The sequence below is a fragment of the Meleagris gallopavo genome, chromosome 2 (assembly GCF_905368555.1).
Source record: "Meleagris gallopavo chromosome 2, MGAL_WU_HG_1.1, whole genome shotgun sequence".
NCBI lineage: Eukaryota > Metazoa > Chordata > Aves > Galliformes > Phasianidae > Meleagris > Meleagris gallopavo.
Window position 1 is genome coordinate 51,685,420 of NC_139405.1, and position 16,652 is coordinate 51,702,071.

A 16,652-nucleotide genomic window follows, 5' to 3' on the forward strand; every position below is an offset into this window, starting at 1 on the left:
AACAGCTCCCGCCCCCGGCCCCGCCTCGCTCCGGCCCCCGCCCGCCGCCATGTCGGGCCTGTTGCAGTCGGTGCTGCCGCTGCTGCTGGCGCTGCCGGGGCTACTGGGCGGGCGGCCCCGCTACGAGCCCACCTGGGCCTCGCTAGACGCCCGTCCGCTGCCCACCTGGTTTGACGAGGCCAAGTTCGGCGTCTTCATCCACTGGGGCGTGTTCGCGGTGCCCAGCTTCGGCAGCGAGTGGTTCTGGTGAGCTGCCGCCTCGCCTGCTGCCCGCCGGGCATGGAGGGAGGGGGCGTCACGGTTAGCGGGGCTGGAGGCCAGTGCGGTTTTCTGCGAGCTTTGCGAGAGAGGTGGAGGTGCGGCAGGAGGCAGCCGAGGTGCCGCGGTGGAGGGCGCCGCAGTGCGATGGGGACAGCTGTGGCGGAGGGCTGCGGGCAGCCCAGTGCTCCCCTTGGTTGGCGCTGCTTTGTTTGCCTTTGTGCTGCTCATGGTGATTTTCATCTCTCGTTATCACTTTCATGAAGAAGTGCATTCCACTTAACTTCAGGCTCAGCGCCTTCAAATCCATTTAGTTCGAGCCTTTGGTCTGCTGAGTGTAGCTGTCTGTATAGTTTCCTTCTAAGTCACACTGTGGGGTGTGGAGGTAAACAGCAGCTCTCTGTCATGGTGAAGCTTAAAAGCGATCTTCATAAAGCAAGCTGACGTCCATATCAGCAAATCACTGTTTACTGAAGGCAATATTCGGCCTATTCTTTTCGGAGTTGCATATAAGGGTATCTGCAGTTCTTACTGCGTACTCCCATTTACTGAGTAATGACTTTCTGCTAGAGAGGAAAAAGGCTAGGTTCTGTTCAGGCCTCTCTCACAGGAAGATTCGTACACGCGTTCACGCTCAAACATCCTGTTTTTTCTTCTTATTTTTCTAAAAAGGTCTGAAAACAATCTGATGCAGTGGATGACTGTTTCCATCCCTGCTACCTTCCTCCCTTAGGCTCATCCAGGTGAGGAGCCCTGCAGGACCTCCTGGTGGCAAGCACGCTCAGGTGGCCCAGGTCCCTGCCCAAAGCCTCAGGGCAAGGCCACAGACCCTGGTGCCGCCCAGCTGCCTCCTTCCCTGCAGGGCTGTATGGCCTTGGCAGTACAGCTCTGAAACTCAGTCTTGTCAGAGCAGAAAGGCTTATGTTAGCAAGCTGTGTGACAAAGGAAGGATGTTACTTCTTTATTTGTGCAGTTACATGCTTAAAAACCAGTTTGGTTGGTTTTGTTTTCAGGCTCTTTCAAGGAGGAAGCTAGCCTCAGCCTCTTTCTTTTATTTTTTAGATTTTTTTTTCCCCATTGGCTCCCAGAGATTGTATTAGTTTACACTGAAGTCTCTTTGGGAAGGTCACAGTAAGATCCATGCAACTGCTGTGCTGGTACAGAGACTGGCTCAGAGTGGGAGGGAGAAATGCATCTCAGATATTCCAATTCTGGTGTTTTTTCCTTCTACTTTCAAACTCTGTTCATTTATGCCTAAATTTGCCAGCAGGATTTTGCTGCCGGGCTTTGTTTATGCAAAGGTGAAAGCTTTCAGATCCTTTCTCCCCAGCAGTTATAGAAGGCCTCCAGCAATAAGGCTTGATGTTGCATGCTGTATCTGGACTTCCTCTTTCGTTTCTAGGGAGGGGAGAGGTAGGGCAGGCAGAAGACACATAGCGCTGTATTGGCCATTTATGTTCTCTGCTCATGGTGAGGGTGAGGCCAGAGCAGCTCTGTAGCCTCACTGTGAGCTGGAGCGATTGGAGCAATGGCATTGACTTCACAAATGAAATCCTGGGACCTTTCCAAAGTGGAGCCAGTGGAAGAAGCAGAGCATGGGGAAAGGACACAGAAAAGGAAGCCTTTAATTATTAATGCTGTTATGTTCTGAAGCAGTTTTATGTGTCTGCCTCACGTGCATCCAGTTCTCGTGCCTCTCAGTGTGAATGCAAATAGGAACTAATGATTTCAGTAATCTTTTCTTTGTCTAAAAACACACCAGCAGACATGGTTTTGATCTGTATTTTGTAGGTGGTACTGGCAGAAGGAAAAGAGGGAGCCCTATGTGAAATTTATGAAGGCAAATTACCCACCTGGGTTCAGTTATGAAGATTTTGGGCCACTGTTTACAGCAGAGTTCTTTGATCCTAACCAGTGGGCAGATATTCTGAAGGCTTCAGGTGCAAAATACGTTGTCTTAACTTCAAAACATCATGAAGGTAAGCAGAAGGGTTCTGAATGTTAGAAACTGTTGTGTTTTTGTTAACTGAAGGAATGTGACTTTCCTGCCTGCTAAGAGAAAGGCAGAGAAATGACACAATTACTTGCCCCAATCCAGTCAAAGAGTTAAAATGTGCAGGCATTTTCCTGACTCTTGCACAAAAACTACGCATGTGAAACTCACATAGAAGGAAGAATAGATTGTGCCATGGTTTTCTTCTTCTATGTAAGACAGTCTGTAGTGTGGGGGCAGTCGAACTTCTAGCAGTAGCTGGGTTTATTTCTGATTGTTGTGTAACATATTGCTCAAGGAACCACAAAGTGAATGCTGCACTGTTCTGTCTATGGAGAGCTGCTCTGAACTGGCAGTTGCCTGGAGGTTTCTCCAGGGAATTTAGCAATATGTTCCAAAAGTCAAGATGCTTAGCAAAGAAAAATAAAGAAAAAGGGCACGGCTGGAAGGAAACCTAATAGCAAAGAGAAGTATAGAATATCAGGAAGCAATATGGCAATCCAGTCAGTGTTGTTGGTGTTCAGGGAGATGTTGGCTTGAAACTTGCAACTTTAACAAGTAACTACTTGTGAAATTCAATCCCATCTCTGACACACTCAGAACTCTGATTGTGTGGAGTAATTTCCACTGAGTTAAAAACAAAAACAAAACAAACAAAAACAAAACAAACAAAAAAAAACAAACAACCCGATACGATTACATGTATCCAGTTCACAAAGAATCCTGCACAATTTATTAGGCAATGAGTGTGAAGCAGCTTGAAGGTGAGAGTGGAGCCCCTGTGGCCATGGTTTAAATCTGCAGCGTGGTAGTGCCTGCAGTGCTTGAGCTGAGTTGCTGGATGTCTGAGAGGTGGGGATGTTTAATACTGATGTTTTAAAAGCTGCTTCAGGAGTTTTTGCACTCTGCTTATGCACGTGTACTGAGTTGCTGATTGAGCTGTTAATGAACGATAAGACAAATGAACAGTGAACATTTGCATGAGATGTAAACAGAAGGGAGGAGAGTAGTCTGAATGCATATGATGTCTCTGTTGCAGAATGTGCAAGCTAATGTTTCATCTTCCAACTGTTGAATGTATATTCAGAATTCAAATTTACTACATTCAGTAAAAATCTAATGATGTGTCCAAAAGTTTCTGTATCTTTGGTTAATTTAATATGGGCATTTGAATGGAGTGAACAACTGAGGAGGATCAGATGATGATCAGAACTTATCCTTTCTTAGCTTTTAATTTTTCTCTTTTCAGGCTTTACTTTGTGGGGGTCCAAATATTCTTGGAACTGGAACGCTGTTGATGTGGGACCAAAGCGAGATCTTGTGGCTGAACTAGAAACATCTGTCAGAAACAGAACTGACTTGCGTTTTGGTTTATATCACTCCCTGTTTGAATGGTTTAATCCTCTCTTCCTCGAGGATGCCACCAATGTCTTCAAGACACGAAAGTTTTCAACCAGTAAATCATTACCAGAACTCTATGAAATTGTGACCAAGTACCAACCAGAAATAGTTTGGTCTGATGGGGATGGAAATGCACCAGATACTTACTGGAACAGCACTGGTTTTCTAGCTTGGCTGTATAATGACAGGTGTATCATGATGCTATTTTAGCTCCTAATCTGAAATTCTGTTGTCTAGTTTGTCTCCTTCTGTATAACTTGTGGAACTTATTACCTCCACTTACGGGGACTTGGTTAAATCTTAATTTACCTGATGTATAGCGTGCCAATAATCCAGGTCTTACCTAAAACTACCGAAGCTTGTTTTAGACTCTCATATTTATTTAACCATGCTTGCAAATTCATCAGTTAAGATGGCAATGATTATTAATCATTTTTCTTTAGTGCCCCTTCTAGCTGGACTCCTGTGAAAGGCTGCAGCATATTTCCCTGAGAACTGGGTTCCTGAAATAGCATTAAATCTAATTGCAGTAGTACAGAAGTCATTCTAAATGCTAATTTCTGGGAGGGCTGTACAGGAGGTGAGGGGGAGGGATTACATGGGCTCTGACTGTAATGGCTAGAATTAAAATCATAAACATACAATTTCTTTGTTTCCAGTCCAGTTCGGGACACAGTGGTGACTAATGACCGCTGGGGAGTAGGCAGCATCTGTAAGCATGGTGGCTTCTACACATGTAGTGACCGGTACAACCCAGGACACCTTCTGCCTCACAAGTGGGAGAACTGCATGACTATTGACAAGAGGTCGTGGGGGTACAGGAGGAACGCAAATCTTGAAGATTACCTGACAATTGAGGACTTGGTGAAGGTACAGTGGGACAAAGGGAATGTCTTCAACTCCTGGTTATATATTAATTTTATAGAAAATACTGTGAGAAATGTCATCTAGTAAATATTCATACAGTTTCTTAGCAGTGAATTTCCTCTGTGAGTAACCAGTCAAAGACTCATCTATATGATTGTTTTTCTGGTAACTGCACTTTTGAGTTGAGGAGAAGCAAACAGCACTAGTTTCACAGAGGCTCTTGCTTGAAGGCTGTGTTTTTTTCCCCCTTCTATCTAGGAACACTTTATAAGTTAATACTCTTTTTTAATTAGCAGCGAGAAACTTTCCTTTTGCTCCATTTCATACTTAAAAAAGGGAAAGAAAAAAAGACACTTGTGCTACAGGCATACAGATAAACGTGAGCAAATACAGATAGTCAGTGTTAAAATTGATTCCATTTGCTAGTCTAAGGTATTACAAAAAAAAAAAAGATTGGAAGCTTAGGAAAACTGAATGATAAGAAGTCTCGTCTTTGAGATAAAATGCGTTTAATTACAAAATTCAGCTACTGAAGAGGAAGATTGTTGTTGCTTAATCCATGTCCTTTGTATTGTCCTTGCAAAAGATAATTTCAAATTGAAGCAATCTCTCTTCAGAGGAGCTGGTTTTAATTCATTCAGTAGTTTATTTCCAGCTGTTTGTTCCTCAGACTCTAGAGTCTCAGCCTGTGATTTCTGGAGGGTAGTGTGAATGGGAACACAGATGCTTCAAGGACTCTCTAGAACAATCATCAGCTTGTTTGTCAATTGTCAACTTCACAATATGTCATTAATGTAGACTCTTGATGCCAGAGCACGTAATCTCAGAGGCTGAGCTAAAAGACAATTTCATTAATATGTTTTACCTCTTTTTCTTTAAGATTCTCCATGGATTAATAGGTCTAGTGAAAGCTGTGTCCCATGATGAACGAACCCTTTGAAAATCTAGATTAAATATAGAATTTCTTTTTTTCTGCTGATTCAATCTTCCATTCTCTTTTGAATTCCAACCTCTTCCATCCCACTCTTTCTGTAGTAGGAACATTTCCTTTGATTCTCAGTCTGTACACTGCATGTTACAGAAACACACTGTGTGAATTTTGTGGGCAGTAAGGTCTATGACTATGATGAATAAATCATACAAATGAACGCCTGTTCTATCACTGGCTTCACTTAAAAAAAAAAAAAAAAAAAAAAAAAAAAAAAAAAAAAGGAGGAATACATGGGGGATACTAATGGTACCCTTAGAGATGAGATTTATTCTTTGCTACATAAATTATTAAAACTGCTTCATTTTCTTCTGCATATTTTATGAAAACTGTACTAAATACCTAAAGCATCATGGTGTTTTAGAGATGTGCCCATAAAATAGAGAAAACATTGCTTTTCCCAGCTTCAGTAAAAGTGAAGTGGCATCTGCTAGCCCTTTTCGTGCAGAAAAATAATGCTGTAAGTGTTCTACTGGGAAATCTCTTGTGAAATTCCAGCAGAAGTTGAAATTTTAAAAAGAGGTAGGATCTGATTCTAATAGTGTCAGTCAGATGTATTGGTGTGAAAATGTATTTTTGGATATTTTCTGCCACGCAAACTGACAGTAGAGCTTTTGTTTTATGGGAGCTAAAATTTTGCATCGGTTGTTGGGATGTTGGACCTCCAGAGTCTGAACTTGCACCAACTAGTCCAGCCTATCATTCTGAAACAACGTACCAGGCTTTAGTAAGAACTTCAATATATAATTCCATTAATCGTGTCCGCTGTTCTGTGTATGTGTTTAAAAACATTTCAGCAACTTGTAGAAACAGTGTCTTGTGGAGGAAACCTCCTGATGAATATCGGGCCCACTCACGATGGCCGCATCGCTGCTATCTTTGAGGAACGCCTGAGGCAAATGGGTGCTTGGCTGAAAGTCAATGGAGAAGCCATCTATGGAACGAAACCGTGGAGAGCACAGAATGACACGGTCACACCACAAGTGTGGTAAGACCACTGAACCAAAACATAGGTGGTGTAAAGCTGTAGAAGTTTTAACATTTAAAATTTTAATTTTAAAATTCTTAAGGCTTGATACTGCAGAAATCATCAGCTTGTTCTGAAGAAACGAACCCTTCTGTCAATTTGAGAAACTGCATGTGGAAGCGTGTCTAAGAAGGCAGACAGACAGTGCGTGTCAGGGAACGTAGTTCCAGGATGATGCTAAAGCTGAAGGAAGGTTGCAGGAGTTTCTTTAGTGGTTCTAAGCGGAACTAGTAACAGAAACTATAAACAAAATCCAGAAATATAAAACTGCTACAAAGTCTATATAATACAAATCTATATAATAGGAATCTTGGTGTTGCTCTTTAGAGATGAAGTGGAGAGAAAGAAACTAGGAATCTGATGTATTTTATATTTCTGTGTGTTCTTACCTTTAAAAAGGAAGATATTAGCTTGGTCAGTAAATTCAGCCAGCCTCTGAACTCTGCTCTGCTTTTGTGCTTCATTGCTGTTATAACTCCATAACCATCCATCAGGCTTTTGGTCTCAGCCACTTCTCTGCCTCACTGAGCTTTGTTTAACTCTTGCTCCAATTAAGATTTGGCCATCTGGCTGTGGCCTTGAAACTCCTGACTGTTGAATAAAAACACTTCTGAGAACAAAAAAATTACAATGAAGTAATATGGGAGAAATATTTCAGATGAATGCTCAGGATTTCCACTGACATAACACAGATGGATAAGTTGGCTATCAAGAAAAAAATTCTTCACCAAGATAATGTCAGATATAATTTGGTTTTTAAAAAATTAACTATGCAAGGTGGAAGATTTATAGTTCCACATGCTCCTAGTAAGTTTTTCAGTGAATGCCTCTATGTTTCCTTATAGATGTCAATTATATTTCTCTGAATGTAACCCACAATTATCTGTTAATGGTTTCCCCTACCCACCAAAATCCTCGTTCTTACATGACAAGGCAGCAGTTGTCATATGCTTGCTTAAGTTTCTGCAGATGTTTATCTCTACATTCAGTTTATTGTTAATCTGTGTTATCTCTAATTTGTCAGAATGTGTTTTCAAGGAATAGTACTTTGAAAAAGGGTATTGATTTTATGAAATGAAGGTTATGCATCTGAAAATGCTAACTTTTCATATTAGTTCTTTTCCAGTCTTGAAAGTGTGATATATACTGCTCCAGAAAATTTACAGGGAAAGACTGACATGTTTCTGCTCCCTATTTCCATCCAGGTACACGTTCAAACCAAAGGAAGGCAAAGTTAATGCCATCTTCCTTAACTGGCCAAACTCTGGGATTCTGGAACTTGGTGAGCCACAGGCAAGGCTTGCAGAAACACAGGTAAGAAGACACTTCTTGCTTCCCCCTTTAGAACAGTGAGGTTTATAACACATAACACAAGAAATGAACATACTGTGAAGGTACGTGGAAAACCTTTCTAGTATTTGTTGTGTTCCATCTATGTTTATTTTAGTTTCTGGCATCTTTGGGAATGTATAACTGTAAGGATAGAGTACTCTGGAAGAGACCCAGCAGAATATTAGTTTTCATTCTGGGACCTTACTTGTCATAGACCTCCTACTGGGATGTTTCTTGCCCAAGTTAATGCTAAATTGTTGGTGGGATACATTTTAGCTTTCAAACTGAGGATCCTAAAAAGAGGCCAAGTAGTAGGAAAACAACTATGCCATCTCGCCTCTTTCCACTGTAGATTCTACCTCAGGCTGGCCTTTATGATCAATATCCATCTTTATGATATTGTGATGCACACAAAGGTTATAGATGCCCAGGGACACAACAGTGACTGTATATGTAACTCTATATGCCCCTAGATATACAGTGGTAATAAATTGAGGACATCGATACCACAGCTCCATTAGCAAGTACCCTGACCCAACAGAGGCAGAATTACACAGCAGAACACTTGGTGCTCAGGTCTTAATATCCACATTATGTGCACTTAAGGGGTTTGCTTTGAGTTAGCTCTGTTCTGGTCTCATCACCACATGCTCACTAGCTGTTGAAATGCATTGTGTTCCTGGACTCAGTCCCTGACCACAGAATCACAGAATGGCCTGGGTTGGAAGAGACCTCAAGGATCATGAAGCTCCAACTCCCCTGCCACATGCAGAGCCACCAACCTCTTCATTTGATAACAGACCAGGCTGCCCAGGGCCCCATCCAATACAGCCTTGAACACTTCCAGGGATGGGGCATCCACAACCTCTCTGGGCAGCCTGTTCTAGCATAGTACTCTCATGTACTCTCATAGTAAAGAACTTGAATAAAAACATACAAGGTCCTGCTTTAGTTTCAACTGAAAAGAATCTAATTGATAATGAAACAGCTCTATGATATGGCAAAAAAACAGTCACTTTAAAAGTACCATCCAAATATTACGTAAAATGCAAATGTAAATGCATCTTGAATTTGAAAGAAGCATCTGGACTATCTGTGAGCAGGAGAATAACATTCCTTAGGGGTAGAGACTTATTTTTTTTCAGCCGTTCCCTTACACTGTCCCATTGTTCTTAACATTTCATACAAGCTGGCATTCAAGTCTCCACAAAAGATTTGTGTGTTCTTACTAGGGAGAGGCTCTTCAGATCAGCTTTGTTCTGAGATACCTGATCTGCACTTTGTAAAAGCTGATGCTTATTCAAAACTACAAGCTCTACCACAAGGAAAGAGGCATTTCATAAACAGGTGATACTAATATCACTGCTGTGGTACCTGATACCTACTTAGACCCAGATCCTATCCCAGAGATTTCTGACATGTTTACAGACTTAAGTAGGTCTCAGATTTAGACACAATCTCACCAGCTTTATTACGTCTACTTAGCAAGTACTTTCCCCATTACCTTTATTCTTATTATACGCTTGGTTGATAAGTGGCATTTAAGAATAAATGGATAGTAGAACAGGAAGAACTTTTCTTTTATTGAATATGCAATTATATGCATTCAAAAACACACTGCTCTAATTTTACTGTTGGTTTCAATTTCAGGTGAAGTTGGTTGGCTACAAGGAACCACTGAAATGGGTTGCAATGGGAGAAAAGGGAATTGTAGTAGCTCTACCTCAGTTAACTCTGAAGCAATTGCCATGTCAGTGGGGCTGGACCTTGCAACTGACTGATGTAAACTGAGCCATACACTGGAGCCTTGGGTAGTACAGAAGTTACGCTGTTGGTGGTTTTTTTTTCTGCCCAGTTTCTCATCATTGGCTTTGAACTACTGCTCGACTGAGAATCATCTACTTTTTTTTTTTTTTTTGAAAGACAGTTTTACAAGATGGAATTAAATGAACCTCATACAAAATCTAATTACTTGCCTATCTGTTGTACCGTTAGTTTCTCTGAGCTTGTGTGAATAACTGAGCCTTTACTTTGACCTCTTCACTTTTTTTAGTCTGTTTCTTGGCAGTCATGTGAAAAGGGGCAGTAGATATTTTTTTTTAAAGCCCTGAGAAAGAACAGTGCTAGCCCAAGCTCATGTTCAGCAGGTCAGACAACTGTGCATAAAAGTTGTATACTTTCAGTGCAAGAAAACCAACAGTTTTGTGGAAATATTGTAACAGAAGAAAAATAATGCATATATATATATAAGCCTTAAAAGAATGAACTTTCCAGTTGTGTGCTACAGCTGGTAGCTTCAGCTGAGATGGATACTGCATCTGCAAGAATAATCTCATAACAACTAGCAATTAATCATGAATGCATGGAGGCAATGCACATATACATTTTAATCTCTAATGATGAGATAATGAGAATCACTAACAGAACTATTTTGAGTAATTGTGTCCACAGGGTCTGAGAATTTGCTTTTTTTCTATGTTTTGTATCATGTCATAAACTTAAGGCTGGCTCTTGTTTACATCTATTATTTTTACAGTTACCAGGGTGCCTTCTGTGGCCTATGGACTATTAACAACAACAAAAACCATATTTCAGCAACTTTTTTTTTTTTTTTTAAACATTTGTTGCTAGGGCTCCTCAGCTTTGGCAAGAAGACAACATTTTAAGCATGAGTTGGATTGTGTCCAATTTGAAAAATTCCCAAACTCATCACATATCAGGACTAATAATGGTAGGCCTGCATGTGAGATCTGCATAGAACAGAAGACGAAAGACAACAGTGTAGAAACTCAAGGCTTGAGTAATCTTAATAAATGCAAAACTATTACTCAGTAAGTTAAATTTACTCTCTTTTTTCAACTCCATGAGGCTTTTAAGTGATAGACCAAATAAGGTATTGCTTTTTCTGCTAAGTAATGTTATTACACACACATAAAATTTACATTAAAATATTTTATTACAATACAGACAATTAGGCTCAAAATTAATACAAATTAAGATAAAATATTTACAAGTTAATGTGTACAATGTAGCTGTTTGAACAGCATAAACAAGAACGTCTAAAAATCTACATTCTGTAAATAACAAAGAGAGCACCCCCAACTTTTTCAAGAGGCATGGGCAGCAGTTGGCAAAGGCTTTCTGAAGAATGAGGAACTCCTTGGAACAACGTTTGTAAAGTCAAGGGAAGAAGTCTTTTACAACAAAAGAAAAACGTGAGGGATGAACACAGAAACCTTACTCGGTTCTGTTATTCTTCAATTACTACCATTAATGTTTTTCCCAAATCATAAACCCCCAGGCCACCAAGTTTGTTTGTTTTAATAACTTCTAGAAGTACTGCCACAAGCTGCCTTTCAAATGCAATAAAAATAATCAAATTATGCAAGAGTTTAACAACTTTTTAATAGAAAATTCTTTACATACAGTGATTCTTTCAACAAGAATATTTTGATGGGCATTTGAAATAGAATTGTATTAGATGGAATGACTATGGGCTCACTCCCAGTTTTTTCAGTATGTTCTTCCTGCTGCTCTGCCACTCCTACGCCATTATAAAATTAACCCCAATCTCAGCAGTAGTCACAAAGATGTGTTATAAATACATGATCTATTCCTATTAATGTGCAGTTCATTTCTCTAGTTGCTGAGGGGTACTAAAAGCTTCATAAACATTAGCAGCAAAATCTTTCATTTGTTCCATCATCAGCAAGTCCTGGAAGAAATGTGAGGAATACATTTGCTTAATCAAAACTACACCCACCACTCTTCTGGTTTTATTGCAGTACGTAATTGTACTGATCATGAGAAAAGCACCTGGCATTCCTCCTGAGATCTAACTCAACCTTTTGATTGCATGAAATTCCTGAACAAAACTCCAAATACAGCCAAGCTGAGACTTTTTTTTTTCCTGCTTCTGCACTGTTTCATTAGGGGAAGAGATTATAGGAGAAAAAGCATTTTTTTGGGAAGTACAACTCTACAAAAAGTTTAATTTATGTTACTTATTCCTACTTGTTTAAGCCACTGAAATTAAACAAAATAAGGTACTTTACTAAAAAGAAATAACATCTCAAATTTTACTAGAGATATTTTAAATGAAGCTAGATTCTTACCTGAACAAAGTGACTGGGTGTTTCACTGCATACTGAATGGATCTGTCCATTTATTATTGGAATTATCTTGGCTAAAGGAAGACTGATGCTGGAGAGACTAGAAGAGAACAAAAAATATTGATGTGGAGATATTTGTAAGACAACTCAACTGGGATTATTGCTAATCTATATAATTTCTACTTCAAAAATAAGAATTGGAAGAAGTTAGTTTTGCATAGACCATACACTGGAATATACAAGATGAAGGTTTGTCCCTATCAAGTTTTTCATTTAATATAGAACTACCAAAGAAAATTTTATCTGTTGGTCATCCTATTACAGTTTCACAACTTTTTCTCATGCAGAATGAGTGTTTTAGCTACAGTATTTGCCTGTGTGTATATGTAAAGTAGTTGCTAGACGTGTCCTTCTATAATCTCAGACCCTTAAACTCTTAACCAAGCTGAGGAGAGACAGCCAAGCCAAAGCCTTTGGGATATTTTAAGCAATGTAAATAGCTACATTTCAATACATTACTATTTAAGAGCCATGAGTTATTAAAACAAACATACGAAGTTATTATTCAAAGTATTCATTTTAATATTTTAGGAATTATATTTCTAGGATTTGAACTCAGCATTCAGATTTCTAACACATTGAAGTGTTCTAAAACCAAGATAACCTCAAAATAAAACCTGTTTTTCTAACAGTCTTTTAGAAAGGAGAAGATCCTGAATGTTTGCATTTTTTCCAACATACCAGACAAGAACCTAAAGCTCTGTAGGTTACGCTTATTTGGAGAACCACAGTTATGTCTACCTTCCCTGAGAACTTTTGTAATTAACAATCAGAGACTTGGACATACAGAGCTATCTTTCTCCCAGCCTCATAGGGGAATGGTGAAAGGACATCTCCCAAACTCGAAAACAGTCTGTTTGTACAGCACTGGCGAAAATTGAAAAGTATTGGCCTTCTGATTTCTGCTTTTAGATGTGCAAGTGATGGTGGGAAAGACACTTCAGGAAAATTCCAGCTGGGGAGAAACAAGCAATACTCCTTGCTCTCTGACCAAAATGAAGAGACGGTATTTATTCTTGAAAAGCAAGAAACAAAGTTATTTCTAGCATGAGAACTTCAAGTAGGCAAGAAAATCCCTTGCCTGTTTTAGAATTCATGTGACCATACGTCACAGTAAGAACCACAACAAAAGAAAACATTTACCTATTTACAGAGCCATTCTGAGAGAAGTCCTGTTCAGTAGGTCTGAAGAACTCCGCCATGTTGTCCAGCAGTTGACTGAATCCTCTGTTTAAACATGTGCTCAAAACTGTACTGAAGTCTGGACTGAAGAAGTAAATATGTGCTGTTTTGATTCTTAGGATTCATTTTCCCAAAACCAAAACCCCTGCAAATCTCAAGAGTATGTGAGGTTCCCAAATCTCTCCAAGTATCTCCACAGCAAAACAGTCAACAACCTCAACTCTAGAGATACTAAAAGATAGATAAAATGGAAAGCATTCTTTCCTTACCCATTTCTTACTAAGCAGTAGCATAGATGGACTCATCTGTAAAATGCCCCAGGTCTCTAGCAGTTACATTCTAAGAACAGTTCGGCATTTGACTCTCTTCATTCCTATTCAATGCTTATTATAGAAGCCTCACTGTAGTAGCTCTTGTAGAAGGATGCATACAACCACTCATAAAACCACGCATTAAAAACAAATTCTGATAAGCCAAAACTGGTGTTCATTTTATCAAAGCAAGTAAATGCAAAATAATTACTCTCCATTTGCGGCAGAAGGGTTGTACTTCTCTTTCCCTGCATAACTAAGAAAATGCGAGGAGGAGGTACGGGTCTAGCTGTCAAAAACACCCTTGTATTATTAAGGCAAGACTATTTCTTACAAGTTCCAAAGCACTCAAATTTTGAAAATCCCAGCCTTTAATTATGGAATATAAAAATTTAGTGCAGCACAGTGGCTGAATGGTCAAATTTAGCAAATGAAAGTTCACCACTTTCTATATAAAACTAATTGTCTTACATAAACTGTAGCTGTAAGGAGTTCGATACAAATATTTTCTGTATACCTTTCCAGCATATCTCTAGTTTCATTAAGTAATTTAATTGTAGCAGTGTCTCTTTCTGTGAGTCCACAAGCCTAGAAAAAAAAACAAGACAGATGCCAATTAGTGAGAAATCCATAAGAATCACAAAAGTAAGGGTGGAAATAATTTTGTATCATGGCATTAAGTCAAGATGACTGTTAAGACATCTATTTAATACAAACAATTTATCACAGTAAATCAGATTCTTTATAAATTTATGTGTGTGGCTTGTAACTGGTCACTGGTTTTGTGTGTGATTTTTTTATTTTACTTAAAGATATATATATATTTTAAAAATACTAGCAGAAAATACCATGCTAATCAAGCAGCTGAAATAAATGCTGCATGTTAGCTGAACTTTAAGAGATAAATGCATGAGGTCACACAATGAAACCTCAGTTTCTTCTTCATACCAGCATAATATCAAGTTGAGAACCAGTTTTCACCAACTTGTGATATGGTTGGAGTCAAATACTGTCAGAAAATTTGGGAAATTACTTTAATATTGCCACTTAGATAAGATACACCTTGCTCTTGATTCCTGTTCATTTTCCTTATCAAATCAACAAAAAGACTTGGGCACATCATCACTTTTTCCAGCACAGCATCTCTTTCAGACATTATACAGTTGTTCAGGTTCTTTGCTGGTGCACAAGTAAAAGGTAATACATTTCAGCTTTGGACTAAGTTAAGCAACACTATGCTATGGCATAAATCATGGGCAAAAAGCACTAGCATGGCTGTGTTTCTGAGTTCAAAGTTGACATTTTCAATCAAGTGTGGAGAAGGTACAACTTTCCTCACCCCAGATCAAAGAGATAAGGATACTTCACATTTATAAAGAAAGAGGTACTGCCATTTATCAAAGATTCAGTTACCACAATGTAATTAGAGTAGTTATGCACTCCTTCCTCTCCAAAATAAACAAAAAAAGTTAGATGAAATAAATAAAACAAGTACCTGGGTAGCGAGGGGGTTTTCTTCATCTGGCATCAGATAATGACATAAGGGAGAATAAGGTGCGACCTGATCTGAATCTTTATGTTCCACTACTTTCCTGATTTCTTTTAGTTTCTGTTCCAGCTCCAGAAGAGATAGGGCATGCTTAAGGGAAATGCTGAAAAGGTGGAAAGACTATTAATTTTGCAGTCAACATTGTAATGATGTAGTGTTTATTTACTGATAATATGCTCACTGCAGGATCCCAATCTGATACTGGTCTGCACTGTTGTGCTCCCAGCCTACCAAAAGCTTTGTCTTGGAAAAAGTCAGTATGCATTTCTTTTTTCACTTTTTAAATTCTAATAAAACTCAGTGCTGTGGGAGCAGTCACCACAGTAAAGACAAAAAGCTAACTACAAGGAAATATGAACCTCTTACCTTCCAAAAACTTTATGCACAGCTTGTTTAACGATAGTTATTAACTCAGTCAGTCCTAGAAGAAAAAAAAATATCAAAGTTATTCTAATTATTTGCTCAAGTCTATAGAAAAGGAGCATTCTGTAAGTGGTTTATAAAAAATATCATACCATCTCCTAACAGGTGCTGGATACTTGATAAATATTGCTGTTGAACCTCAGGGGGAGCTAGTGGTGTCTGCGGGGGGAAAAAGAAAAAGTTCTGTGAAACAACAATAGAAAACAACACAAAAATCATTTCAAACAGGTAGCAAACATTTTCCTTCATCTTTATAATACCCTACAGCAGACAGAGTCCCCCACTCTCAGTGCAGGTCTGGAAAATAACTAGCAACTTAGTAGTTATCCGCTGAGGAGAAGTCTCCTGTGTAGAGTACTGGAAAATACAGAATATGGAAATGAAAAATTTCTTTAAAGAAAAACTGAGAGAGGACCTCAAAAATAAATCGTACCTTCCCTTCAGTATTTCACAGCTTGCTGCGGTCATCCTTCCAATCACATGTTCCTACCAATATTTTCCTTATACTTAAGCAGGCTATGAGGAACAGCAGGACACCTGCATTTACAAGCTGTCATAGTTGAACTGGGAGATAACAGTCCCCATCCTAAAAATTAAACCTGCTGAAATAGGATATTTATGCTCAACCCTAGCAGAAACCAGAGAAATCCCTTGATGAAAACAAAGCTTTGGGGAGTTGAAGAGAATGTCTGTTCCAGCTAAATGCCTCACAACTGATTCTGTCAACCCACTTCTCTACTGGAAAAGTAATAGAAAGAAAACATTTCTACTCCAGAGCCTCTTTGCCCAAAAAAGCCTTTTCAGACTTTACAAAATGCAAATGTGACCTCTGTCATCTCTGGCTTCCCTAATGAAAGCTTTTCTAGACCTCTCAGACCTGCCTTGATGTGCTGTCCCTTGACTCCCAGCAAGAGTGACCCGAGAGGGAAGAGCATATACCAACTAATAAAACTTTGCACTCATTTTTAGGTGAGCTGTTCAGCAATTTGCAGATTTTATTCTAGGTATTTAGTTACTCTGGTGTCTACTGTTATTGAGCAATAGATACATTATATAAACACAAAACCAAGCTTCCACCTCATCAACAGATACTTAGTTAGATGTTTTTTTAACTTCTAGAGTTAAAAAAAAAAAAAAAAACAAAAAAAC

At 39.1% G+C, this 16,652-nt stretch overlaps 2 protein-coding genes across 3 annotated transcripts in view; one reads left to right on the forward strand and one right to left on the reverse strand.

Annotated features, from left to right (window-relative positions):
- FUCA2 (alpha-L-fucosidase 2) lies at window positions 1-11,584 on the forward strand. Its single transcript, XM_085217159.1, has 7 exons — window positions 1-246; window positions 2,050-2,237; window positions 3,501-3,840; window positions 4,312-4,522; window positions 6,305-6,495; window positions 7,740-7,848; window positions 9,517-11,584. Exons 1-7 carry the CDS (start codon window positions 50-52, stop codon window positions 9,655-9,657), a joined length of 1,377 nt encoding a protein of 458 aa, XP_085073285.1. The 5' UTR covers window positions 1-49; the 3' UTR covers window positions 9,658-11,584.
- PEX3 (peroxisomal biogenesis factor 3) overlaps window positions 11,253-16,652 on the reverse strand; it is a 19,391-nt gene continuing 13,991 nt past the window's right edge. For both annotated transcript variants that reach the window (XM_085217161.1, XM_085217160.1), the window contains 7 exons: window positions 15,596-15,662; window positions 15,447-15,501; window positions 15,027-15,183; window positions 14,049-14,119; window positions 13,182-13,304; window positions 11,982-12,078; window positions 11,253-11,581 (listed from right to left, as the gene is read on the reverse strand). In XM_085217161.1, the coding sequence (XP_085073287.1) occupies window positions 11,498-11,581; window positions 11,982-12,078; window positions 13,182-13,304; window positions 14,049-14,119; window positions 15,027-15,183; window positions 15,447-15,501; window positions 15,596-15,662 (654 nt within the window). In that variant the 3' untranslated portion in view covers window positions 11,253-11,497. The remainder of the gene's footprint in view (window positions 11,582-11,981; window positions 12,079-13,181; window positions 13,305-14,048; window positions 14,120-15,026; window positions 15,184-15,446; window positions 15,502-15,595; window positions 15,663-16,652) is intronic.